Source organism: Falco peregrinus, chromosome 10, assembly GCF_023634155.1.
Source record: "Falco peregrinus isolate bFalPer1 chromosome 10, bFalPer1.pri, whole genome shotgun sequence".
Classification (NCBI taxonomy): Eukaryota; Metazoa; Chordata; class Aves; order Falconiformes; family Falconidae; genus Falco; species Falco peregrinus.
The window spans coordinates 7,776,727-7,798,567 of record NC_073730.1 but is presented as its reverse complement, the minus strand read 5'-3'; the positions used below and the strand labels follow the sequence as shown (position 1 = coordinate 7,798,567).

General features: G+C 45.5%; 1 protein-coding gene across 1 annotated transcript; it reads right to left on the bottom strand.

Moving 5' to 3' along the window:
* Positions 1–1,292: 1,292 nt before the first annotated feature.
* On the bottom strand, positions 1,293–19,605 carry TMCO1 (transmembrane and coiled-coil domains 1). The gene is made up of 7 exons (XM_005241216.4): positions 19,440–19,605; positions 17,889–17,966; positions 14,383–14,442; positions 11,289–11,335; positions 10,631–10,698; positions 6,923–7,067; positions 1,293–1,637 (listed from the first exon to the last, which is right to left on the bottom strand). Exons 1-7 carry the CDS (start codon positions 19,507–19,509, stop codon positions 1,539–1,541), a joined length of 567 nt encoding a protein of 188 aa, XP_005241273.1. The 5' UTR covers positions 19,510–19,605; the 3' UTR covers positions 1,293–1,538.
* Positions 19,606–21,841: the final 2,236 nt, after the last annotated feature.

Sequence of the window (21,841 nt, the reverse complement as noted above, 5' to 3'; positions counted from 1 at the left end):
AGATGCGAGCACAATTGCCATTTAGCTTGAGATGTACACGCGGGGTTTTGTCTTGAAGTTACATGCGAAACAGAAACAAGGTCTTTTTTTTTTTTTTTTTTTTTTTTTTTCTCCCCTCTAAACCACAGCCTTCCTGCAGTCATAAACTTGTTTTCCATTCCACTTGATAGATTCTTCGAATTCAGACCTTTCAGTGGCTAAGTGTAGGAGAACTGTTCTCAGTTTGTTATCAACAACCCCCAGGGAACCAGAAAGTAACCAGCTTACAGCAACAGATCAACAATTTTCAGATAGTCTCTGGATGCACAAACTCTTCCCTTCCCCAGTGACAGCAGCAGGGAAGGTTACTACACTGCACATAACACTTCCAAAGCCATTAAAGCACAGTTTTGTCATTACACTGGATCAGATGTGGCTGTCTTAACCAGCTCCTCTTTGATCCAGCAACTACATCCTGTAGAATAAACCACTTCAGCCAAGCTGATGCGTGCAGGTGACAGGCTGGGGTGTTTCTGGCTTTGCTGTCAGAGCTTGCTTTGCTTGAACTAAGAGAGGCTATGCTAGGGAAACAGGAATTACACAGCTAGGGCTGTTCCCTGTGGAAGTTTGCAGCCACACCAGACACAATGATAAGTAAAAACAAAACGCACAACTTTAGAGGCAGGCAGCATCAGTACACAGTATGCTTTCTTTACCTGCCAAATACTCATTTCTGAAAGGTAGAGTATTGAACAGAGGTTCCACTCTCATGATTTATCTTTAAATGGTCCTGTAAGAGTGCCCCGTACTTATTAGTAACAACTACTAAAAACTCGATTATTTAATATGGTCCTGCACGTGCTCCACACTGCCATAAGGTATTTGAGATCTATCCCCTTGCCATGCATCTAGTCAAAAACTCCCAGTAAGAGTTACAGGATGATAAACCCCTCGTCACAGAAGCAAGAAATTAATAGCTCCTGGGGTACTGCTCGCTTCAGGAAAACAGTCAGCCTAACTTGAGAGTGGCAGCAGGATTTATTCACCCCTTTTAAACAAGGTGAGCAGGTTTCAGCCAACAAGACTGCTAAACAGACTGAGCAGTATGCATTTTAAAAAGCTTGCTTCTTAGGCCAGGAAGCTCTCTACACTGTCTTCTGCTTCACCAAATAACTAAGAAGCACGAACAAAAAAGCTGCTGTCATAGCCACTCAGGCAATAAAGGGTTCAGCAGCAGTAGATGATACCAACATAGCTGCACTACATCAATGTATTTCTTCCTTGTCCTACAGCGCAATTAAGACACATTTAAATAAACATGCCCATGCCATTTATTTCTCAGAAACAAAAGGTCAAATTATCTTCTGAGAACTTTCTTGGTTTGATGAGCAAACAACTGCTGGTAGAATACTCCAAAAGGAAGATGTTTCCATGACCGTGGCAAATACTGCATAGGCTGGTTTTGGACACTTGAAGCCTGGTGCAGAATCCCATCTTGTTACCTCCCAAAGGCAGTCTTGTGCACCGGTCAGACCTTCAACAAAGGCCGTAAGTGTGCTTTAGGAGAACTTCCCTGCCTGAGGTGGTGGGCCAAGGAAGCCCCCTGCTTGCTTGGTGGCAGCCCGGGAAGGAGCAAGTCCAAGCATCTTCTGGATGTTCTGCAAAAACAGGAAAAGAGGAGCATGACAATATCAGACCGTGATGAGGGAAACAAAAAGGAAGAAATTCCAACTCTGCTTACAAGCACAACCTTCCTACTAGTTTCAACAGATTCAGTTTCTTACCCACATAGCCTTACCACTCTGGCTCCCATATATTGGGCCTCTATCCCTATAAATTCAAAAAGGCTTAGCACACAGCCAGACAACCATCCACAACAGCTACAGTTAGAGCTGGGCCACTCTCACCCCCCTCAACAAAAGCCATCTGATCATTAAATCTGCGTTTTGGTTGAGGAATCTTTTCCACCTCCAGCTACACACCACACAGCCAGCTGGCAGGTACCTCATTAATGTCTTTGCACACAGGTCAATTTAAAAATCAACCTACAATAGCTATCTTTGCAATTTAACTGCAGTGCACGCACAGGAGCGGGTTCCTAACATCTGTTCACAGGCAGAACGAAAGTAGCCCTCTGTTTTCACAAGTTCCAAAAGCCACTGTTGATGGCAGCCATCAGAGCCTGAGGGTCTGCAAGCTGGCGAGGAAGACTCTCTCCTAATGCAGCTGGAATTTGGGTCAGCAACATGGCAAACAGGGTGTGTGCCAAGTTCAAGTCAGGAGCTTAGGCACAGAATTAACTGAATGCTGGTGATGCAGACAGAACAATGGTTTGGTGGAGACATGCAGTGTAACAGGACATATGTAGCAAAACCCCAAAACTGACTATTGAGATGACCTCATCTGCATTTGAGCAGGGTGTTTCAGTGCAAAACAACAAAGAATTAAGTAGCAGAGCCAGACGTCAGCTAAAACATACAGCAGAATATTTAAATTTGATGTTTTTCTTGATTTTTCTGAAATTCAAATTTTGCAGTAGTGTGACTACAGTTTCATCCTTCAATGTAAATAACTACAGCTCAAGAGGCTGCTCATTAAAATGTGCTAGCAAAACAGGGATATCTGATGCAAGGAAAAGAAAACAACAGTGTCCTCCTCTTGTCACCAGCCGAGTCCTGGCTATCAAGGCAACAAAAGGAGGAAGAAGGATTCTCTTCAAACCTGAATGTCCTCTCCAAAATAAATGTCAGGATAGGTCAGATAGCGAGGTCAGAGTTGACCATTTTGATCATGGTAAGAGAACAAAATTAAAAAAAAAAAGGCAGACAGAGCTTCATAATTCCACAGTAGCTAAACTAAAAAATTTTAAAAAAATGGGGAATCATTCCAGGTGGAGACTACGGAAAGAAAGGTTTCAGCCCATACGCAAGCATTAAAGTAAGGGAAGGGAACACTTGAAAAGGAATCATATCAGGTTTAGTCCATGGCCTACATAAATCAGCCACTGGTTGATATTCAGCAACTGAATGAGAGAATTTACTGTGGGAGGCTCCTTCACGCAGTTCCCCTTCTCAACGCGTCCCGAGTCAGGAGACAGAAAGGAGAAAACCAAGAGCAGCCAAGGGACAGATTCAGCAACACCAGAGGGTGCTGCAGAGTCAGCAGCAGGCAGGATCAGGCTCTTCCCAGCTTTGTACTGGCTCACCACGGAGCACAGAGATCCTAACGGAGCATCCATGGAAGCAAGTAAGCATGCACTGTCTCCTCCCTATTCCTTTAAGTATCAAGGGAAGAGAACTGTGGTGCTAAAGTTCACTTCATCTGCTCGGACAGTTCCAAGAGAGTGTTGACAACGTGTCTGTATGTGGATTCAAGACTACAGCCACTCTCCAGTATTACCCTTCCACAGCAGTCCCCTCCTTGCTGTGGAAGGCAGCTAGCCTTCTGCACTAGCGGCAAAGAAAGTTTTGCTGGACAGCAATCCTGAAATCTACACAGCTGGAAACACCAGGGCTGGAGCAAGGCCCAACAGAAACCTGTCCTGTCTCTTGTGGGCCATGTTGCACAAGGACGCCCACAGAGTCTACTTCTGACATGACCAAGAGCATCACCTTCAGGAGCAGGGAGGGAAGACCGTAAGACTTAAGGACCTAAATTCCACATCTGAGCTCTTCTGACCTTTCCTCAAATGACTGCAGGAAGGACAGGAGCTGCTTCTGCTTTTGTCTTCAAACCCTGAAGGGACCTCAAAGACAAGGCAGTGAGTAGCTCCCTGCCCCCTTGTGGGAAAGTGCACTCCTGGCAGCAGGGATAATTGCTGGCTCCCCTTCCTACTGGGAACATATTTCAGAGAGAAGCAGCCTAATCTACAGTTCAGGCGTGTGTGAAAAGGAAGTGAAGACCAGCAAACGCCTGAGGAATAGCAGCATATTCCTCTTCACAAACAGCACAGGTGAAGGCTGGGAGCCCAGAAACAGGAGCAGGGACAGAGGATGTAACCCTGACAATTAAGCCTCCCACCCAGCCCAGCGGCACTTTTCCCAGCTGAAACCCAACAGCTCAAGGACCCTTGGAAGGCCTCTCCCAGCAACCCTCCTCTCTCCAAACAGGAAGGCAGGAGGAACTAGGGGACAGGATTTACGTGCCAGGGAGAGCTGGGAACAGCGCAAAGGAAGTTACTCACTGTGAGTTGACTATTTTGGGAGATGCTGGCCAGGTCACAAGCAACAAGCTTCCCAGTCTGTGTTTGAAGAGTTTATCACCCCCACATGCCTGAGGACCACATGAAGAGACTGCCTGATGCTGCTACTGCCCATCCCACTAATGTCAGTTTAATCACTGTCCAGCTAGTCTCCCCACCCTCACGTACCCCCCTGCACTTCCCTCCAGGTCACCTTTTTCACACACACAAGTTCCTCTACTTGTAAGCTCCACAGGGACGTCTCTCTCCCGTCTATGATGCCTTCACAGGCAGCTCCAGGATTTAAGGGAAGGATGAGGGCAGTATGGTCTCCTTCGTGTTTGTTCACAACCTGTTCCCTGATTTTTGGTACAACTCCACTCCTCCTCTTGTACCAGCAGCATCAAGTCAGACAGTAACCCTCACATCAGTTCTCCTCCCCTGGGCTAACAGCTGCTTTGAAGCCAACCTGGTGAGATTTCCCCTTCTGCACACACTGAAACACAAAGGGTCACCAAGCTTTCACCTCCAAGGTCATAGAAAGCAAGTCTTTGGCATGTTTTAAGCCCTTAATTACTTTCTTCCCTTCTCCCCTGGCCTCTAGCAGCCCTTCAAATTCCTCTTTGCAATGCTGTTATCACCTAAGTTCTTTCAAATAGCAGTATAGCCAAGAGCAGGATGCCAGCAATCACAGCTTCAGTTCCTAGCATTTGCACAAGTTAATGTGGCTGGTCTCTGCCCTTCCCTCCACATAGTGAGGAGGAAGAAACTGAGCTGCCCAACAGCTGGAGAACTGCAGGTATAGTTAACCACAACCACATAGATAAGGCAGCACTATGAAGACTGCAGTCTTAACAGTTCAGAGCAGAACCACTCTTCTCCAAAGCAATAAGGTATCTTCCATCCTCCACAGGGCCATCAGCATGAACTCTCAAGCACAAGGCCAATTTTTTTTCCAGAATTTCTCTTGAAAGCCCAACTCACTGCAAATAGCTCAGCATTTCTGCCCAGAACCAGACTGGACCACCACTCAGTTCATGCTGTCTACTGATTTCACCATAGAAAACATCAGGAAATGCCCAGGACTAGAATTAACCACAGGAATTGTATTTTTTGATAAAAAAAAAATCCGTGGGGGATTTTTCAGTACGGGAGTTCCCCAGTCAACACAATGGGTGCAGAAAATCTTGCTGACAGTGTTAGTTTTGTATAATAATCTGCAACATTGGAAAGAAGGGACTTTCCATGTAACAGGTGAATAATACAGAGCAGCACCAGCCAAGATTGCCTGAAGGAATAGCATCAGACCACAGCATCCCAGGTATTCTGGAAGATGATCCTTAAGAGTTTTTTTAGAGACCTTTTAAGGTCTCATTTCTTTCAAAGCAGCAAACACTGTTCCAGTAACCAGGAAGCGAAACAAGATTTGTCTTGCAGTAAACACAATGAGGAATGAGGAAGCCCCTGGCCTTTGGTACTCTGAAGATGGCCCTGCACAGACTGAGGGGTGTGCTAGGTGGCCTCCAGGTGACCATTCAACACAACTTATTCTACAATTCATTACCTGCTTTTGCACAGGATCAGACACAGATCCATTTCAACACAAGCACTCAATGCAGAGGGCTACAGAGAACTCTATTCACTAGCATGCACTTCATGGCTAAAGGAACTCGCTATCATGAAGCCGCTTCATCAAGCTCATCCAAATTTCTGACAGCAGCTGGCATCGCTTCCCTTTGCTGATCTGCTTTAAGTTGTTCTAAGTCCCTTGGCACTCTCTAAGGAAAAGCAACAAGTCAAGGAGAAAAGCAGCAAGAATTCAGGAAGAGAATTGAACAAAAAGGAAATACAAATACAGAAGAACAGATAATTTCCAGCTAGTTGCACTTGCATTCATCCAGCCCTCAGAGTCTATTAATTTATCCCCAGCACTCTCTGGGGAAATTTGGAAAACAAATTAAAGACTCCTGGTTGCACTGAGAAGGCTCACTTGTCCTCACCGGCCATTCTGCCACTTAAGCTGCTAGTGAACCTTCCCGAACAAGCGCTTCCCTCTTCCTTGCTGGTGCTTCTCTTTCCAAAAGATAGGACTAGCCAGCTTTGCCAGAGAGCTGTGTGTAGCCTACTCCTGGCTTACCACACCAGACCCCCTTTCTGTGTCACAACCCCAGCACTGGGAGAGTCTTGACACCAAAAGCAAAGCTCTTAAGACCCTGGGGAAAAAAAAAAAAAAATCACGAAGTCAGTAAAAACAGGAAGGACAAACCCAAAAGAACAGGTTTAACTCTTTCCTTGCTTTTCTAGCAACTTTATGGACTCATTGAACCTTTATAGAGCCTCAAGCCATGAAGGAAGCCTCCCTTAAAGATGCTACACTTCTCTTTTCTCATATTACTGTAAAAGTCATAATTACTAAGAAGCAGTACTTAGACTGGCTTCTGATGGAGACAATCTCTTGGTATGTCACACTGCAAAGTTCAGACACATGCATGAGGAAGGAACCCATTTCTGCCAACTCTGTCCTAGCGCCCTGGTGCAAATCTCCAGTCAAGTCTTCCATGTCAGTCCAGGATAGTGGCTGATCCCAACCTAGAACTGCTTTGAATACGAAGCATAGGAATGAAGGCAAACACAGAAACCAGGAACCACACGCATATCAAAGATTATACATGCAAAACTGGACAGCAGTAAGAGACTCCTCTTTATGGATGGAGATGTGCTTTCCCTGCTCCAGGCATGCAAGAAACACTGAAACGTACTCACCTGTCTGATTGACATTGTGCAGAGAATGTAGAGGAAGATGAAGGAGCAGTCAGTGTAATCCTCACCCAGAAGATTGCGGTGGGAGAGACCTTGGATGTATGAGAGGGGAATAAATGGAAGCTTTGCCACCACTCGACCATCAAATCTGGAAACGAAAGCACTGGATCACAACTGGGGACAGTAAAAGAGTCTTTGGCTGTAGAAAGAACAAGTGAAGTGAGCATCTTTAACAGGCCACCAGAGCAGATAAGACCACATGGGAGGCTAAAAAGCCAGGCTGTCTTCTCTAGCCCACCTCTATATACAATAGACCAAGGCAACTTAATACACCTCTCTCAAATCCCTCCAGAGCCCATCATCCACAGGGTAAGCAGGCTTCCCTCAAAACAGTTTTGCCACAGTCAAAGTGTTCATAGTGATTTAAGTTATCAGCTGGACAAGCTGTTGGTTCATAAACTGCGAAACACCAACCGTGGTTTTGTTGGTGCATTTTATTCAAAAGTCAAATTTAGCAGATCACTTCTCAGAACACAGTCAGCACTTGACTAAAAGATGGATCACTCTCACCCTGCCGTACTGCAGTTACCACGAGAAGGTGGACTCTGTGCTTTAGGTGAAAAAGCATTTTTTAAGCAGAGAATAAACCAAAGACACCTTTCCTTTCCGAGAGCAGCTATGCCTCTTGGCAGAAGACAGCCATCAAAAGAATGCTTTTTAATACCAACAGTCTCCTCTGCATTAGCTCCGAAGACAAAGGCAGTGCAGAGGCAGGATGACACCACATATTCCAAGCAGTCTGTCCTGCTCCTGGAACCCCTCCAGGTCCACATTCCAGGGCATCAGGCAGAGTGTGAATTCTGGCCAGTTTGCAAAGATTTCTCCCAACCCCGACAGTTGATCCAATCTTTTGAAGTAAGTCTGTATGATGCCTCATCAGCATGTGTATATTTGGATGTTATTTTCTCTGCATGTGCTGATTTTCTAACAGGTGTTTCTTGTTTCAAGAGATCCTAAATGAGCCTTCTTTCCTGTGGAGATGCATTCACACAGCTACAGCTCAAACACACACCAATTTTGTTTACATCTCACAGGCAGTTTGGCAAAAGAGCTAGGAACGGATGTTTATCTCCTTGTAACATCCCCCAGTGGCTTAAAATTCTGCGTTATTCCTGCTGTGAGAATGACAAGTACTTCAGCAGTAGCACCCCAAGGTACCTGCTTTTAATTCCAGCAGGTTTTCACAGTTATGAAGGGGTATTGAAACACACAACTCCTAGAGTAAGACAAGAGAACTGACTGCATTAAAAAGTTTTTGACAAGAGAAAATAGAGACACACAGAAGCTAATCTCTCTCCCAGGAAAAATCCCATCTGCTTGGAGGCCACCACTGCTACAGAACTCACTGTCCTAGTACGCCTTTTAAGCCACAAGAGTCATTCAAATGCTCATCTTCAGCACAGCATTCTGCTCTTTGGGTTTAAAACAGCCTTCCAGCATGGTCCACCCTGCTGCCCCATTACTACTGACACACTAAGAGAGAGTCATCACAGTAATTTCCATTTTGGCTAAGCTGGCACTTGGCAAAGGTAAGGTGCCCAGCCACAGAGTAGCAGCACCTGCACAGTACTTGTCCAAAGGGCAGCACATCATGCTAATTCCATGCAATTCCTGTTCCTTTTGTTCCCCAGAGCAACAAACTCATTCAAGAACAGGAAAGGCAAGCAAATGAGGCTATAGCCACTGCAGGTGTCAGCCACTATTTTCCTTCTTTTCCTACCACACCCACAGCGCCTCCACGGATGACCTGGCAGCAGCGGTTCCCCAGAGGGAAGCTAAGAGCCTCTGAATTCATAACTGAAGTACTCTCCTCCTGAGACAAGCAGCTGCTCTCTGTTATGTCAAGAGGATGACAATGTATCAGTGAGAACCAGCTCCATCAAACCACTCTATTGGCTTCAGACAGTGCAGGTGCAACCCACCAAAGCTGCCATCCAGACACACACACACTAGCTACCTTGTACTGAGACCAGAGGCAAAAATTTATCTAGCCCCAGAGGCCAGACAGCCAAATCTTCACATTTGAGTTCAACAGCCTCAGCTATTAGCAAGAAAGCAATTTCAGCTTGAATTAAGAGCAAGCTCTTTGGATAATCCTGCTGTTCAAGTCCAGGTTTCCTCTAAAGAAAGAGCCAGTTAAAGGAAAGATAGGCCCAAAAGCAAAGCTTCGCAACAACTCTGTGTCTGGTAGCATGGTCTCTGCAGGCAGGAATCCTCAAAAGAGGAACAAGACAAGTAAACTTGGTGGTTTTAAAGGAGAAGAAGCTAATAAACTGTTTTTTTAGGTTAATATCTATGGAAGCAGGTGCCTCACAGGATTTAACCAAAATCAGTTCTTCCTAAAGCTATTAATGAACTTCCAGTCCTGTAACACTTGTCAGTCACAGCATACTCTCAACTGCCTCTTCACACTTTAACAAAGCGGGCAGAGTAAGGTGGGTTGTGGGGGTTTAAGTTTATTTTTCAGTTTGTTTTAGGGGCAGAGGTGGTGGTGGTTGTATTGCACCCAAATAGCTAGGCTAGCACTTAAAGGCCTCAGGTGAAGCACTATAAATCTCCCCCACCCCAGATGCTACGTGGCTGGGCACATGACTCACAATGCACCTCCATCCCGACTCAGGGCTGCAGTGAAATGAGACATCAATGACTCAAGATTGTAGCCAAATTTTAAAGTCCTTCAGTGCAGTGCTCCTCTGCTCAGTTTCACAGCATTCCAGAAAATGCTACGTGCTGAACTCTAAGCTGAATAAGTAAGAATCCACACAGTGGCACTTCTGTTATTATGTTGCCCCTATTTGCAATTTATCCTCCCACAGATCTGCAGTAAAACAACAATTGACTGTCTCCTGGGGACTGCCAGCAACAGAGGCCAAAGGTTTTGGTGCCCAAGAACGCAAATTCCTGTTTGCAGGACAAGTATAATGCCCAGCTATTAAGCAGCCTCCCAAAGGTTATACCAACCATATTCATGCCACGTTCAGTTTTAACAGCCAATGAGAAGTTCATATTTCAAGATTGAATCAAGTTTTGGAAGTCAAGCACAGGCTTTCATTTTTGCATATCTGAAACACAGCTGCCTATAACCATGCAAATCAGTCTGTGCTTTATTTGTAGGTGTTTTTTTTTTTTGAAACTAGACCTCTCCCAGGTAATTTTTAAAGCAAAAGGAAGATTCAAGCCCATGCCTGGGCCTGTTAGTATCTTGACTCTGATCACCTTAAGTAGGGCAACAACAAACTCTGCAATTACAGCTCATTTCTAAGGGCAAGGGAGCTGACCAAGTTTTGCTTGCACGAGCATTCTTTGGTCACAGCAAAGTCAAAGAAGCTGAAGATTGTAGCTGCCTGCCTGACATCTACCAAACTTGCCCCAGTAGAGATGTTCCCATGCAGGAAGGATGTTAAGAGTCGTGTCTAGACTGAATGCAATTTATTCAATTTGATTACATTCAGCATGCAGTGTTCCCTCTTGAGCAGAACACGCATATGGTGACCAAACTGCATCTTCATATCAACTATTGATTCATTTTAAACAGATTAGTTATTGTTCTTGGATGGACTCTTGTCACTGTAACACTTCAGATGATAAAGGGAAGGCAGAGAATACATTCACCGTGAGAATTTAAGAAAAATCCATAAAGTTGATACTTACATGGAGTTAAACATTCCCATCAAGGCAGTGAAGCAGAAGCCAATGGCAAACATGGATTTCATCCGAACCTGCAAGCAGAAAGGTCAGAGATAATCAAAACAGGCCTATGCTGAGGGTTTATGAGCTCACACCCTTAAGAACAGGCTTTGTACAGCATCACTGGAGTCTAGAAGACAAAAAGGTGACCCAGAAGGCCAGAGGCATTGCAAAAGTGACCAGAGAATTCCCAAAGAGAAGTCTGGTCAACAGCTGGGTACAAAGGCAGCCACAGAGTGGACCACTGATGTGACAAACTGATTTGGGGCAAGGCAGGAGAGAAGCTCTAGAAGCGTCCTGTTACCTTCCACAGGTTGGGTTTTCTTTCCTTAAGCTGGTACAACCAATCAGCAGGAGATTATTACAAAGACAGAACTTACACGAAGAAGTCAGACAAATTAATTCTACTTTAAACACATCATGGAGATGGAAATAGCTAAGGCTGGACATGAGATGAGGCAGTAACTGCTGGAGAACTCTGTGGCTCATACTGAGATCTGCAGCTAGTGGAATAATCCAGAAGGACCTTTCAAGAGGAAAACTTGCTGTCTGCCAACCAAAGTCTTTGTTGAAAAGCAGATGGAAATCTTCAGCAGTCAGGAAGTGGCTTTAATTTTCTTACCATTGACAAGTCCCTGTTGTTATTCTTCAGTTTCTCTTCTTGTCTCTCTGGAAAGACAAAAACAATAACAGTTATAACCAGTTATAACAACCTAGAAGCCAAAGTGTTTTCATTTCCAGGAAGACTTAACCTTCTTGGCTTTCTGAACAAATAAAACACTTCCAAAATCAACTCCAGCTCTCTATGCCAGACAGTAGAAAGTGAAAAAACTGTACATAGCCAACTGCTGCTCCACCACAGCAACATGCAGCACAGCAGGCACAAAAGAGGAGGCGGCTAGAATCACACGTTCAGCACTTTTGAAAGAAATGCACAGAATGTCAAATTTGCCAACTCAACCAACTAACATAGTAGCATGAACAATGTTGCCAGAAAAGAGAGACAGCGCCTCTATGTCACACTTTCCAAAGGGAGCAGTCTCAATTTGCTGCACATCGGGCTCACCAGTATAAATACATTATCTCCAAAATGAAATCCTTATTTATATATCAGTAGGGATGCTGAAACTGTATACAGAGCTGGGAGCCACACCTCAGCAACACTAATATCCTGCTGGTCTTGGTAATAAATTTCAGACCCTTGTCACACCTAGAAGATTCCCCAAAGAGGAAAATATTTCCTACGTGAATTCCCAGTAACGCACATATAACTATGCTTTGCAGTGAATACTTTAAAATACTCCTTTGGAAATTCAGCTTGTCCTTAAGTCACCACAAGCCTCAAAGATGCGCAGTTTTCTGAGAAGGCATTTTTCATAACCCCCAATGGAGAATTCTCTGGCCTTGAGCATTATCCATCATCTGCCACCCTTCTCGCCCCACATCCCCACTGTGCTCCTCTCAGACTGGGGATCCAGAGGGGCAGCCAAGGCTTGGAAGCAACACCTAGATGAAGTATGTGGACGATGAAGAAATATCCAGAGAACCGTGTTAAAAAAAGAGAGGGGGGGATGCAGGAGGACTGCCAAGGGCTATCCAGCATGCAATTTGTCCAGTGGATCCCTGCTGGAGTTTCAGTACAAGAGGCCCACAGCACAGAAGCTCAACAGTTACCTTCCAAGCTGCTGCTAAACCCAGGGACTCAGAGTAACTTATGAAAAGCCATAACACCACCCTTATCCAATTTCTTACAATCCTCACTGCTGCTTTCAATTGCTCCTAACTACAAGCCATACACTCTGGCAGGAACTTCCCAGATACCTGCTTCCTGACCCAGGTGGAGCGTTTCGTTCTGGGACATTTCAGCAACCTCAGGCCAGCTCTTTAGGCATCACATTTGGCACAAATACTTGTTTTTTCCCCTCTGCTACATAACTAATCATCTATTTAGATGGGCTAAAGGTTACACAAGGATAAAGAATTCAGCCCTTACCCCCTCAATATACCTGACCTGTTTCTCAGCCATTTCTACAGAACAGGCTCCAGGTATTCTACCACCTTGCATAAATGGTCTGTTCCTGCCCAGGTCTTCACTATACAGCTGAATGGAGGCAGACACAAAGAGGACTGGGTCAACAAGCAGCACCCTGGAGTCCAAAATAGTCTTTATTCTACTCATTGGAACATAAACCATGGGACATTGGGATACAGCAGTAATATCATTTGCCAGCACTGGGTTTTTATTTTTGTTTTGCTGTCTACCCAGCACTCATGTGGACTTCTGGGAACATCACTGTCTTTTCTTCTAGGGGCACATGGACACAGAAAGCAGTAGCAAAGTTTAAGCTAACAAACAGACTCCTTAAGCTGAAATGAGAGAAGGCTGCACAGTGATGTTAAAGGTGTCCTGTTCCAGCAGTGTGAAAGGTGACTCAGACACAATGTAACTGAAGTTGGTTCACTTTACACTTGAAATAAGAAGTTTGATAAGCAACACCAAATTACACCTTCCCATGCAACTTTCACCCCATCTCCTTGTGCACATGCATGATTCATCCTTTATGTAACCAAGTAATCTCTTACGCATACCTCCTGCTTTATGATGTGCACAAAACAGGTGGCAACTGAGGCAGGTCTATACCACAGCTGTAACTTACCTGTAAAGCCTCAGCTTTCTTTTTTTCTTTTTAAACTGGAATGGTAGAATTTAAAGGAACTCCAGCTCAAGTAAGTTTGCTATTACAACAATGCTACACCTTGCAGAATGATTTGACATCCACTAATTACTGGAATCAGAGACTTCAAAAGCAAACAGCTGTGAGTCATTTTCTGGATGTCCAACTTGACATTTAGGGCCTGATTTTTCAGAAACACTAAGAATTCAGCTTTGCCTGAAAACAAATGAAACACTGAAGTTATGCAGCACTTGCAAAAAAAAAAAAAATCAGTATCTTAGGCTTGTCCAGCAAGCACCATAGCAAACAAAATCAGTGGTCATTTCCTAAGTTCTGTTCTTAGTCCCTTTGTGCTTTGTTTTTCATTTGCAAAACAAGATTATTTCAGTGTATAAAAAAATTGGTGGAACATCTGAATTCTTCAGCTTCTCCTGTTTATTAGTTTAGTCCAAGCACAAGTGAAATATTTGCTGCTATGTACATAGCTTGGATGGTGCTCTGCAAAAAAGTCATTGCCATGCATTCAAAAGTGCCCATATGTAACAACAGCATGCAACATTAAAAAGTTGTCTTATCCACCAAGTAGCATTCATTCCACACAGGTCAAGATTAAGAACTGAAAATGCGCAAGAGGAAGAATTTTGGCTCCTGTCCCTTCAGGAGTCCAACGATAACAGGTTTTATACCTAGGAAGAACTGTTTGAAGATATGTTTATAATTATTCCCAAGCTTTGTACAGATCAAATGACTAATCCAGCTACCTGGTGTTACAAAGGAATGAGGAAACCAACTCCCAGGAGCTCTCAGAAGTGTTCCTGCCACGATTTCTGTAATAATTTAACTGAGCTTTGCTGCACGTTTTACTAGAGACCAGCAGATAACAGAATTTTCTAAAGCCTGCATCCATTAAACATCTACCATGTTGTTTTGCATAGTTCAGTACTTTTAAATAGTTTTGAAAGGAAGGAAAGGATAATCACTTCCATAAATTTCTCAACTTTCCCCCATTCTTGGGGCACCACGCTTGTTTCCCAGTCTTACCTATTTTCTTCTTCTGCTGTCGGCCTGCTGATTCAGTTATCGTTTCCTTCTTCTTTTCCACTACCAAGTAAAAAGAAAGATATTCCATCATTTCTGCATAGGGATATCACTACTGCTTTTCCACATACCAAACAAAGCATTTTAGTCCTTTAGTGAGCAGGGGCACAAAGGGAAGCTAGGTATGACTAAGAACATATTCAGAAGCAACAAGTTATAAACCACCAAGGCTGACTTCACCGAACACTTAAAAATAACGAAAAAAATTTCAAAACCCTGGATAAGATGTCAGACTATTTAAAGAGTTAATTTTAAACTCTGTCAAGAGCCCATTACATTGTTAACTGAGCAGTCTGGGGACAGTTTTGGCTCAAATGACCCTTGCTGATTTGTCATTAGTACTAGACAGTACTTTTGATTCAGCAAGTGTAATGAAAAGCGCTTTGTGGCAAGCTCTGCTCCCGATTATCTGCAGTGGGAAGCAGAACACAGGAAAGCCTGTGTTCTCGTACATCCCTTCTTCACAGGCAGGCATTCTCAGGGGAAATGCTGTCCAAGCAGTCGGCCACAGCCTCTCCATTCTTCAATTAATTAGTACTGAAACATTTCCAATATTTTAAAGTAGGAGCCTAAGCTCAAAGTTACGAAAACCCCAGATCAGACACTCACCAAGCATCTGCAAACTACTACTGCAGCAAAAAAAAAAAAAGCCTAACATAAAGCCAGCATAGTGAACCTAACACAGTAAGCGGGCTGCTCATCTGCAAGTGCTCTTCTGCTGACAGCAAGAGCTTTTCCAGGAAGTAAGAGACATTTTAATTTAAACCCTATAACAGAAGTACTCAAGAAGTGAAGATGATAAAGCTTGACTACGGTCTAACAACAGATAGCAGCCCTTTTTTACTCTAAACTCTACATACCGGTACTATATCTATTCTATCAACAGACCTGGCTCCTTGTTAGCTCACAGAATCAGCTTAGAGACTTGAGCATTAGGACTTCTCTCATATGAAGTAGTAGCTCAGCACAGCTCTTCTAGCCTTGATTTCAAAGCACAGGTGAAATAAAGACAGACAGCCTTCCAAGTCACACAAGGATTTGTAGTGCTTCCTTATGAAATACCTAAGATAAGTGAGTCACAACTGCTAAGAAAACCACACTAGCCCAAACAGGATACCTGAACATCATCTCTTCCATGGTAATGTAGCAAGACAACTGTTTTCTCCAACAAACAAGCATCTCTCTGACAGGGAAGGCTAGTACAAAGGGAAAAAACAGGGAAGTCTGCTCAGAGGGAATGCTGGAGGGAGGTGCCAGATGACACAAGACACCCACAGAATGCTCTCTCCATAAGCCTCCTTAAGCCAGGTCCAACTAGGGGATCCTGATCACTCCATCCAAACCCTAGTGCTCAGTCCCATGACCCCCAACTCTAAACCCAGCTGGGGAATCCTGACCCTCTTCAGGCTCACCTAGTGCTCCCAGCCCGAAGAAAGGGTCTCCTCTAGACCCCAGTTTCATCCTAGACAGCACCACTAAGCCTTATGCCAACCTCAAGGAACTTTACAACTCTAATTCCCTTATGGTTCAAGCAGAACAAGTAAACATCAGGCAGTCTGGCAAGCCTGTCTGTGAGAACAGACATTACAACATAGCAGCAATTCTAGTGGTGAATTTGTGAGGCTGAAGGCTGTCTCTAGAGTTACCCCATAACACTTACTATAACCTCTGCAGCAGCCTCAAACAAATGCTGTGCCTCGCAATAGAAAGAAGAGGTGAAACTAAGGACTGTGAGTAACAATGTCTGCTCCAGCACACTACTTGGCCCATCTGGTTTTGCAAATCCTAAGGACTGCTAGGACTCTCAGGGGAGAGCCTAAAGATCTCAAATGTGTTTTTTCCTGTTTCAGATGTGTTAGATAACAGTTGGAAGGTGTGGCTCAAGTGGTCTACTTTGCAAGTTGTCTGTAAACCATCAGGTCAGCCAGATGTTCTTAGCACAGGAGGTGGGAAAAAAAAGCAAAGCTGAATTTTTAGTGACTCCTTATTCAGTTTTACTTTTTTTGCTGTTGTTGGGGGTGGGAAATCAAACAAGGAGGTTAGAAACTAATTGAGATGCATGAACCTCACATCTTCCCCTTCACAGATTATAGCCTAGATACCAGGAGAGCTATAGAAACAAACAGCATTAAACTCTTACAGCAATCATTAAGCCCCAGAGATTAAGCTCTGCTAACTGCTTTTGGAGTTCCACAGCTCAAACACATTAGGACATTAACTCTTAATTTTTCAGCTGGGTTTCAACTACTTCTCCAACTTGCTCTTCTGGGGCCAGATCTACCCTACACATTTTTGTGAGCCACGTGGGACTAAAGTGTGGGATTAAAGTGAGGCCGGCAGAGTCATAATCCCCATCTGATACTGCTGTGATGACAAAGGTCCCTAATTTAGAAGCTGTGACACAAGAACGACTATACTTCAACTCTTTGCTTTATTTTGCCCAGGGGAAGGCTGGAATAAGCCAGACTGGAAAAAGCATGCTTTGATAATATTGGTCTCTCATGCACCAAGAGTGCTGACATCATGATGAAATATTTTTAAGGTAAAACTAGTCCAGGTTTGGCCACAGTTGTCATGTGCTGTCTCTTACTGCTGCAGCTTGTGCAGGTACATACAGCTGAGCTTGAAAGATCAGCTGAATTGCTCCACTGCCCCTTGGCTTCTGATACAGACAGGTTCACCTGAACTCTCCGTGCTCAGACCTTCCCATTTACCATTCCTCCTGCTATCTGATGCATACCTTCTGACTGCTCACCCTCAGCTCCCTTTTCCCTTCCTCACTCATTCTTTGTTCAAGCCCTCCCAGGCCTCTCATGGAAGTAACCTGGGACATTTTTCCCCGCTTCAGCAATTCTATTTGCACCCAGTTTACACTAGTATGATTTATTTTTATATCAGATGACAGCTCATACCTTTGTCTTTATTCACCCCACCACCATTAATCATCACTTTTAATCTTTACATAGAATGCTTTCCTCTCATGGTATTCATTTTTCAGCCCTAGTTCTTTCTTACTACAGTTCTCAAATTCTCCCCTGCCCTTAAAAAGCAGAAACTGCATCATTGAACATTTCAGGCATCTAAAAGAATCTACATATACAGACACCAGCTATTCATGTTCAAAAAAAAAAGATGCCATACTGATCTCATACTCCCTTCTGCCCTCCATTAAGAGGAGGGGCAATTCAGACAATGCGATAGGTCCTTGTACTCACCTTCCCTCTAGCAAAAGAGAAGAATAAAGGACAGAAATAAGTCCTCTCAGTACAGATTTGCATAACATGTAAAATCAGGTTCCTATGAAATCCAAGCTGAAGAAAGCTCTCTCCCTCAGCAGAGGAGACAGCTGGGATTTCTCAGATCACAGAGTCTACTCAATTTGACACCTGCTAAAGCAGGGTGTAACAGGAGCAGCAGGACACATTCGCTGATGTCTGAAGAATACTTACATTTCTTGCTCTGTTTTTCCACTTCAGCCTTTAATCTCTTGTATTTGTCTGTTCGGTATACCAGCACCCAAGTTATACCTGAAACAAAGACTCAGTAAGTAAGTAGATAAGTAAAGAGCTCTTGCAACAGGGATACAAGTTAGCAAGTACACATGCAAAAAATACACGTCGTGTCTACAAAACCACATTACAATACAGCAAAGGTACCACAAAGCACCAGCAAGCTATATCATCACTTCCCTTCAAATCCTCTTCTCAAGTTCCATATAGTAATGGTGCCCATAAAAGACATCTTTAGAAGTTACCAGCTATCTTACTGAGCACGGCTATTTTGTGGGACTCATTCAGTTCCTTCTTGCTCATATTTACCAGCTGTTGCTCACCTTAAAACCAGGAGTTGATTAAGGCAATAAACATCCTTGTGTTCTGCATTTTCACAGCACCTAATTAAGGCTTGAAGAATAATTCCCACTCCTACCAGGACCTGCCCATTACTAGTGTCACACTTTGAAAAAGGAAATAGAAATATTAGGCTAGAAGAGACCTCAAGAGATTCTCCACTTTAAATCCCCACCCTCAAACATGATCAAAACGAGTCATGCCACAAGTACAGGACCACTGATTTGTGAACAGTTTAATCTTGAGCTCCTACACAAAGGTTCCCCTGCCCCCCCCCCCTTTTTTTTTTTGCTTTGGTTTGACAACGGGGTTGTGCTGCCGAGTCCCACACTTCTGAGGTCAACACAGGTTTGTGCTGTGAAAGGCAATGGATCTGTATACCATCTAAGCCCAAGTGCAATGCAGTAGGGCCCCTGAAAAGCAAGTACCATATTCCACCTAGGACTCTCCCTGCCCTTGAATGCCCAAAGATAGTGTCTTGCAGCTCTGGGATGGAGATTTGGGGATATAACTCCGCACCAGGAAAAAGGAACAGCCTCTGACTTTGACTACCCCAAAAGGTATCTATACAACCCCACCTTAAAAAGCTGCACCTATTTCAAGACCTTACCATGTAAAAAGCCTTTTCAAGCAACCTAAGTCACCATCATTGCAAGCTGAGACGATTTCTTCACATCCTTCCTGGAACAGCTACAGAAAACCCACCAGTGTCCCCTTTCAGGCACACTGAAAACAGCCCATCCTCCCACAGCAGTTCTACTTCTAGAGGAAACAAACCCAGTTCCCACCACTTTGCACCACAGGTCAGTTTTGTCCAGGAGTTATTGGCTACTGTCCTCTGGGGTGCCTATACCGGCCTGCAAGCACCAGGCCCGGGGTGGTCCCGAGTAACTGAACCCCGTTCCAGCCGTCGCTGCCCCGCTTCTCCTCCGCCACACGCTCTCCCGCCATTCCGCCCACCCTCCCCAGTGACCCTAACCCCGCCCCTCACCCCGCTCCCGTCCCAGCAGCGACGCGGCACAGGCGAGGAGCAGCAGCAGCCTCCTGCAGCCCCCTCCCCGTGTCTCCCGCGGGCGGCACCACCGGGCCAGGTCCCTCCCTCGGCCCCAGCCGGGACAGGCCCACAGGCCGCCACGAGGGCCCGGCACTCACCCTCGGCCAGCAGCGCGGTACACACGGAGATGAAGACGATAAGGAGGGTGTCGGCAAACATGGTGCTCATGGCGGCGTCACCACCCCCCCGACCCCAATAACGCCGCCGCGCTCCCGGAACTAGATCCCGCTACCCGGAAGCTGCCGGGAAGCACAGTCGCCTAGCAACGGCCGGAAGCGAGAGGCCGCACTTCCGGGAGACGACGCCGGCCAATGGCCGCGGCGCTGGGAGAGAAGCGGCGGGAAGAGCGAGGGGCGGGGAAAGCGCGAGCAGGCGCTGCTCTGATTGGGCGAAGCGGCTGCCAGTGCTGGCACGGGGGAGCGCGGCTTCGGGCCGCCGCGCGGCCTGTCATGGCGGCGGGGATGTGCGGGCACGGCGCTCCGTGGGGAGCGGGACCGCCCCTAGGCGCCGGCCCTGCGACCCGGGCGGCCCGTCCTCCTGCCCCAACACCCCCGCGTCCCGCATACCTGGGACTGGTGATGCCCAGGCCCTGCGCAGGGCCCGCGGTGGGGTTCCTGCTGCCAGCGCCACCCTTCCCCACCTCTTGCCAGGCCGTGGTGTCCCGCAGGGCTGCCCCTGAGCCGCTCCGAGGCCCTTTCCGGGGGAAGACGCACGAAGCTTTGGCTTTTGTTGAACATACCCCTAGCAGTCATGAAGGGGTTGGCTGGAAGCAGCCTTCCTGGTTTCTAAAATTGTGCCCTGGGTTGATTTGCCAATGGCATGAATACCCTGTTAGCGCAGAGCGGCAGGAGGCATTTTCTGGGATCAAATGTTGCCTGCCCTTTAGCAGGATTTGTTGCGCTCCTCGTATGGCCAGCAGCAGAGTGCTGCGTTCCATGGCTCACGGGGCTGGAAGCAGGGAAGTCAGGCTTGCATTGCTCTGTGTGTGTAACATACTCGCGGATGGGATGAGGCAAGAACGCTAACGAGGACAGTGAAATGATGGCAAGGATTTAGCAGAGAGACTTAATTGACTTTTGTTGAGGCTCTGGCAATTAGACCTGGAGCAACAGAACTAGACCAATCCACAAGTTGTAATGGGGTAAGGAGACCTAGAAAGCAGAAATACAGAAAAGGAAACAGGGCAGGCAGGGAAGGGCAGGTTTATGTCTGTCCTTACATAACAGAGGAGTTTGCCATCAGCGAAGAGCAATGCACTGTGGCATTACATGTGCAGAACTAAGTGAAAAATAGGGGAGGTAAAAAGCCCTGCTGTTGCCCTGAAGTTAAACCCTCCATCCAGAAGGAGAGTGACAAAACCACAGTTCAGAGAAGGCAGTGCAAGTAATAAGTGCGGGTGGGAGATCAGACAGCAAACAAATCCTCCGGAACCTGGTGACATTTGCATATAAGAAAAGATGAAAGCCACGTGTGTGTGCCAGTGGCTATGCAATGAGTCAGGCGTCACTGAAAGTTGCAGCTAAGCACCCCCAGTGTCCCAAGGAAAGTCCCAGCACTGCCTCTAGACACAGCAAGCTTTCAGCCACATTGGAGGAGAACTGAGAGCAGAACCTGGCCATAAGCAATGGGAGTCCAGTGTGGGAGCAAGAGCCATCAGGGAGACAGGAATGAAATTAAGGATAGATATTTCAGTTTAGCGTAAGCAGCAAGAAGATACTGACAGCTGATAATGTGGCAGGACCCATGATAATATTTTGTGCCCTGCTGTGTGCCACCTCATGCACTTGGCTGTGCTATATGCTGTCCTCCGTCCTCGCTCCCTCTCTTTAGAGGTCCCTGGCTTTCCAGGCTGTGAGATGTATTGGTGTCAATCAAGGCATTTGGAACTATTTGGAAATAGTTTCTCTTATACCACTATGGGAAATGATTCACAAGGTATCAGTTACTGGGCATGGTCTTTCACAGAACACTTGCACAGCAGAAACCAGGCCAGGAGAAGACGGTCAGTGACATGAACCTCTTTCCTCTCTAATATCTGTGCTTTGAACTGGAGGTAGAGGTGACACGAGCTCTTTGTAATTTCATCCTGTCTTTTTGTATCACACCAGGATCCTTATCAGCAGGGTTTTTTTCAGACAACAGAAGGCATATTACTGTCAGTGGCATTTCCTTTTTAAAACACATTCTGTGCTTTGATCAACACGTAAAGGACAGATGAAGAGTTGGGTGCAGTTTGATTTGATCTAACAAGCCTGGGATATGAGAAAACTGAAAGTATTTTCATAATACGTAGCTCTGGATGCAAGAGTTCAGGGCCAGTGCAGTCTACAAGCATTCTAGATACAGCAGAGGTAATGTATATGGAGGTAACCTTGAAACCAGATTAGAGAGAGACTCATCCAAACAGATTTCATATACTGAAGTCTCCAGACTTAAACTGAACAAAAGAATTAAGTTGCTTTGCACAGTATGTTAGCGACCAGTAGCTAGGAAGAAGTGT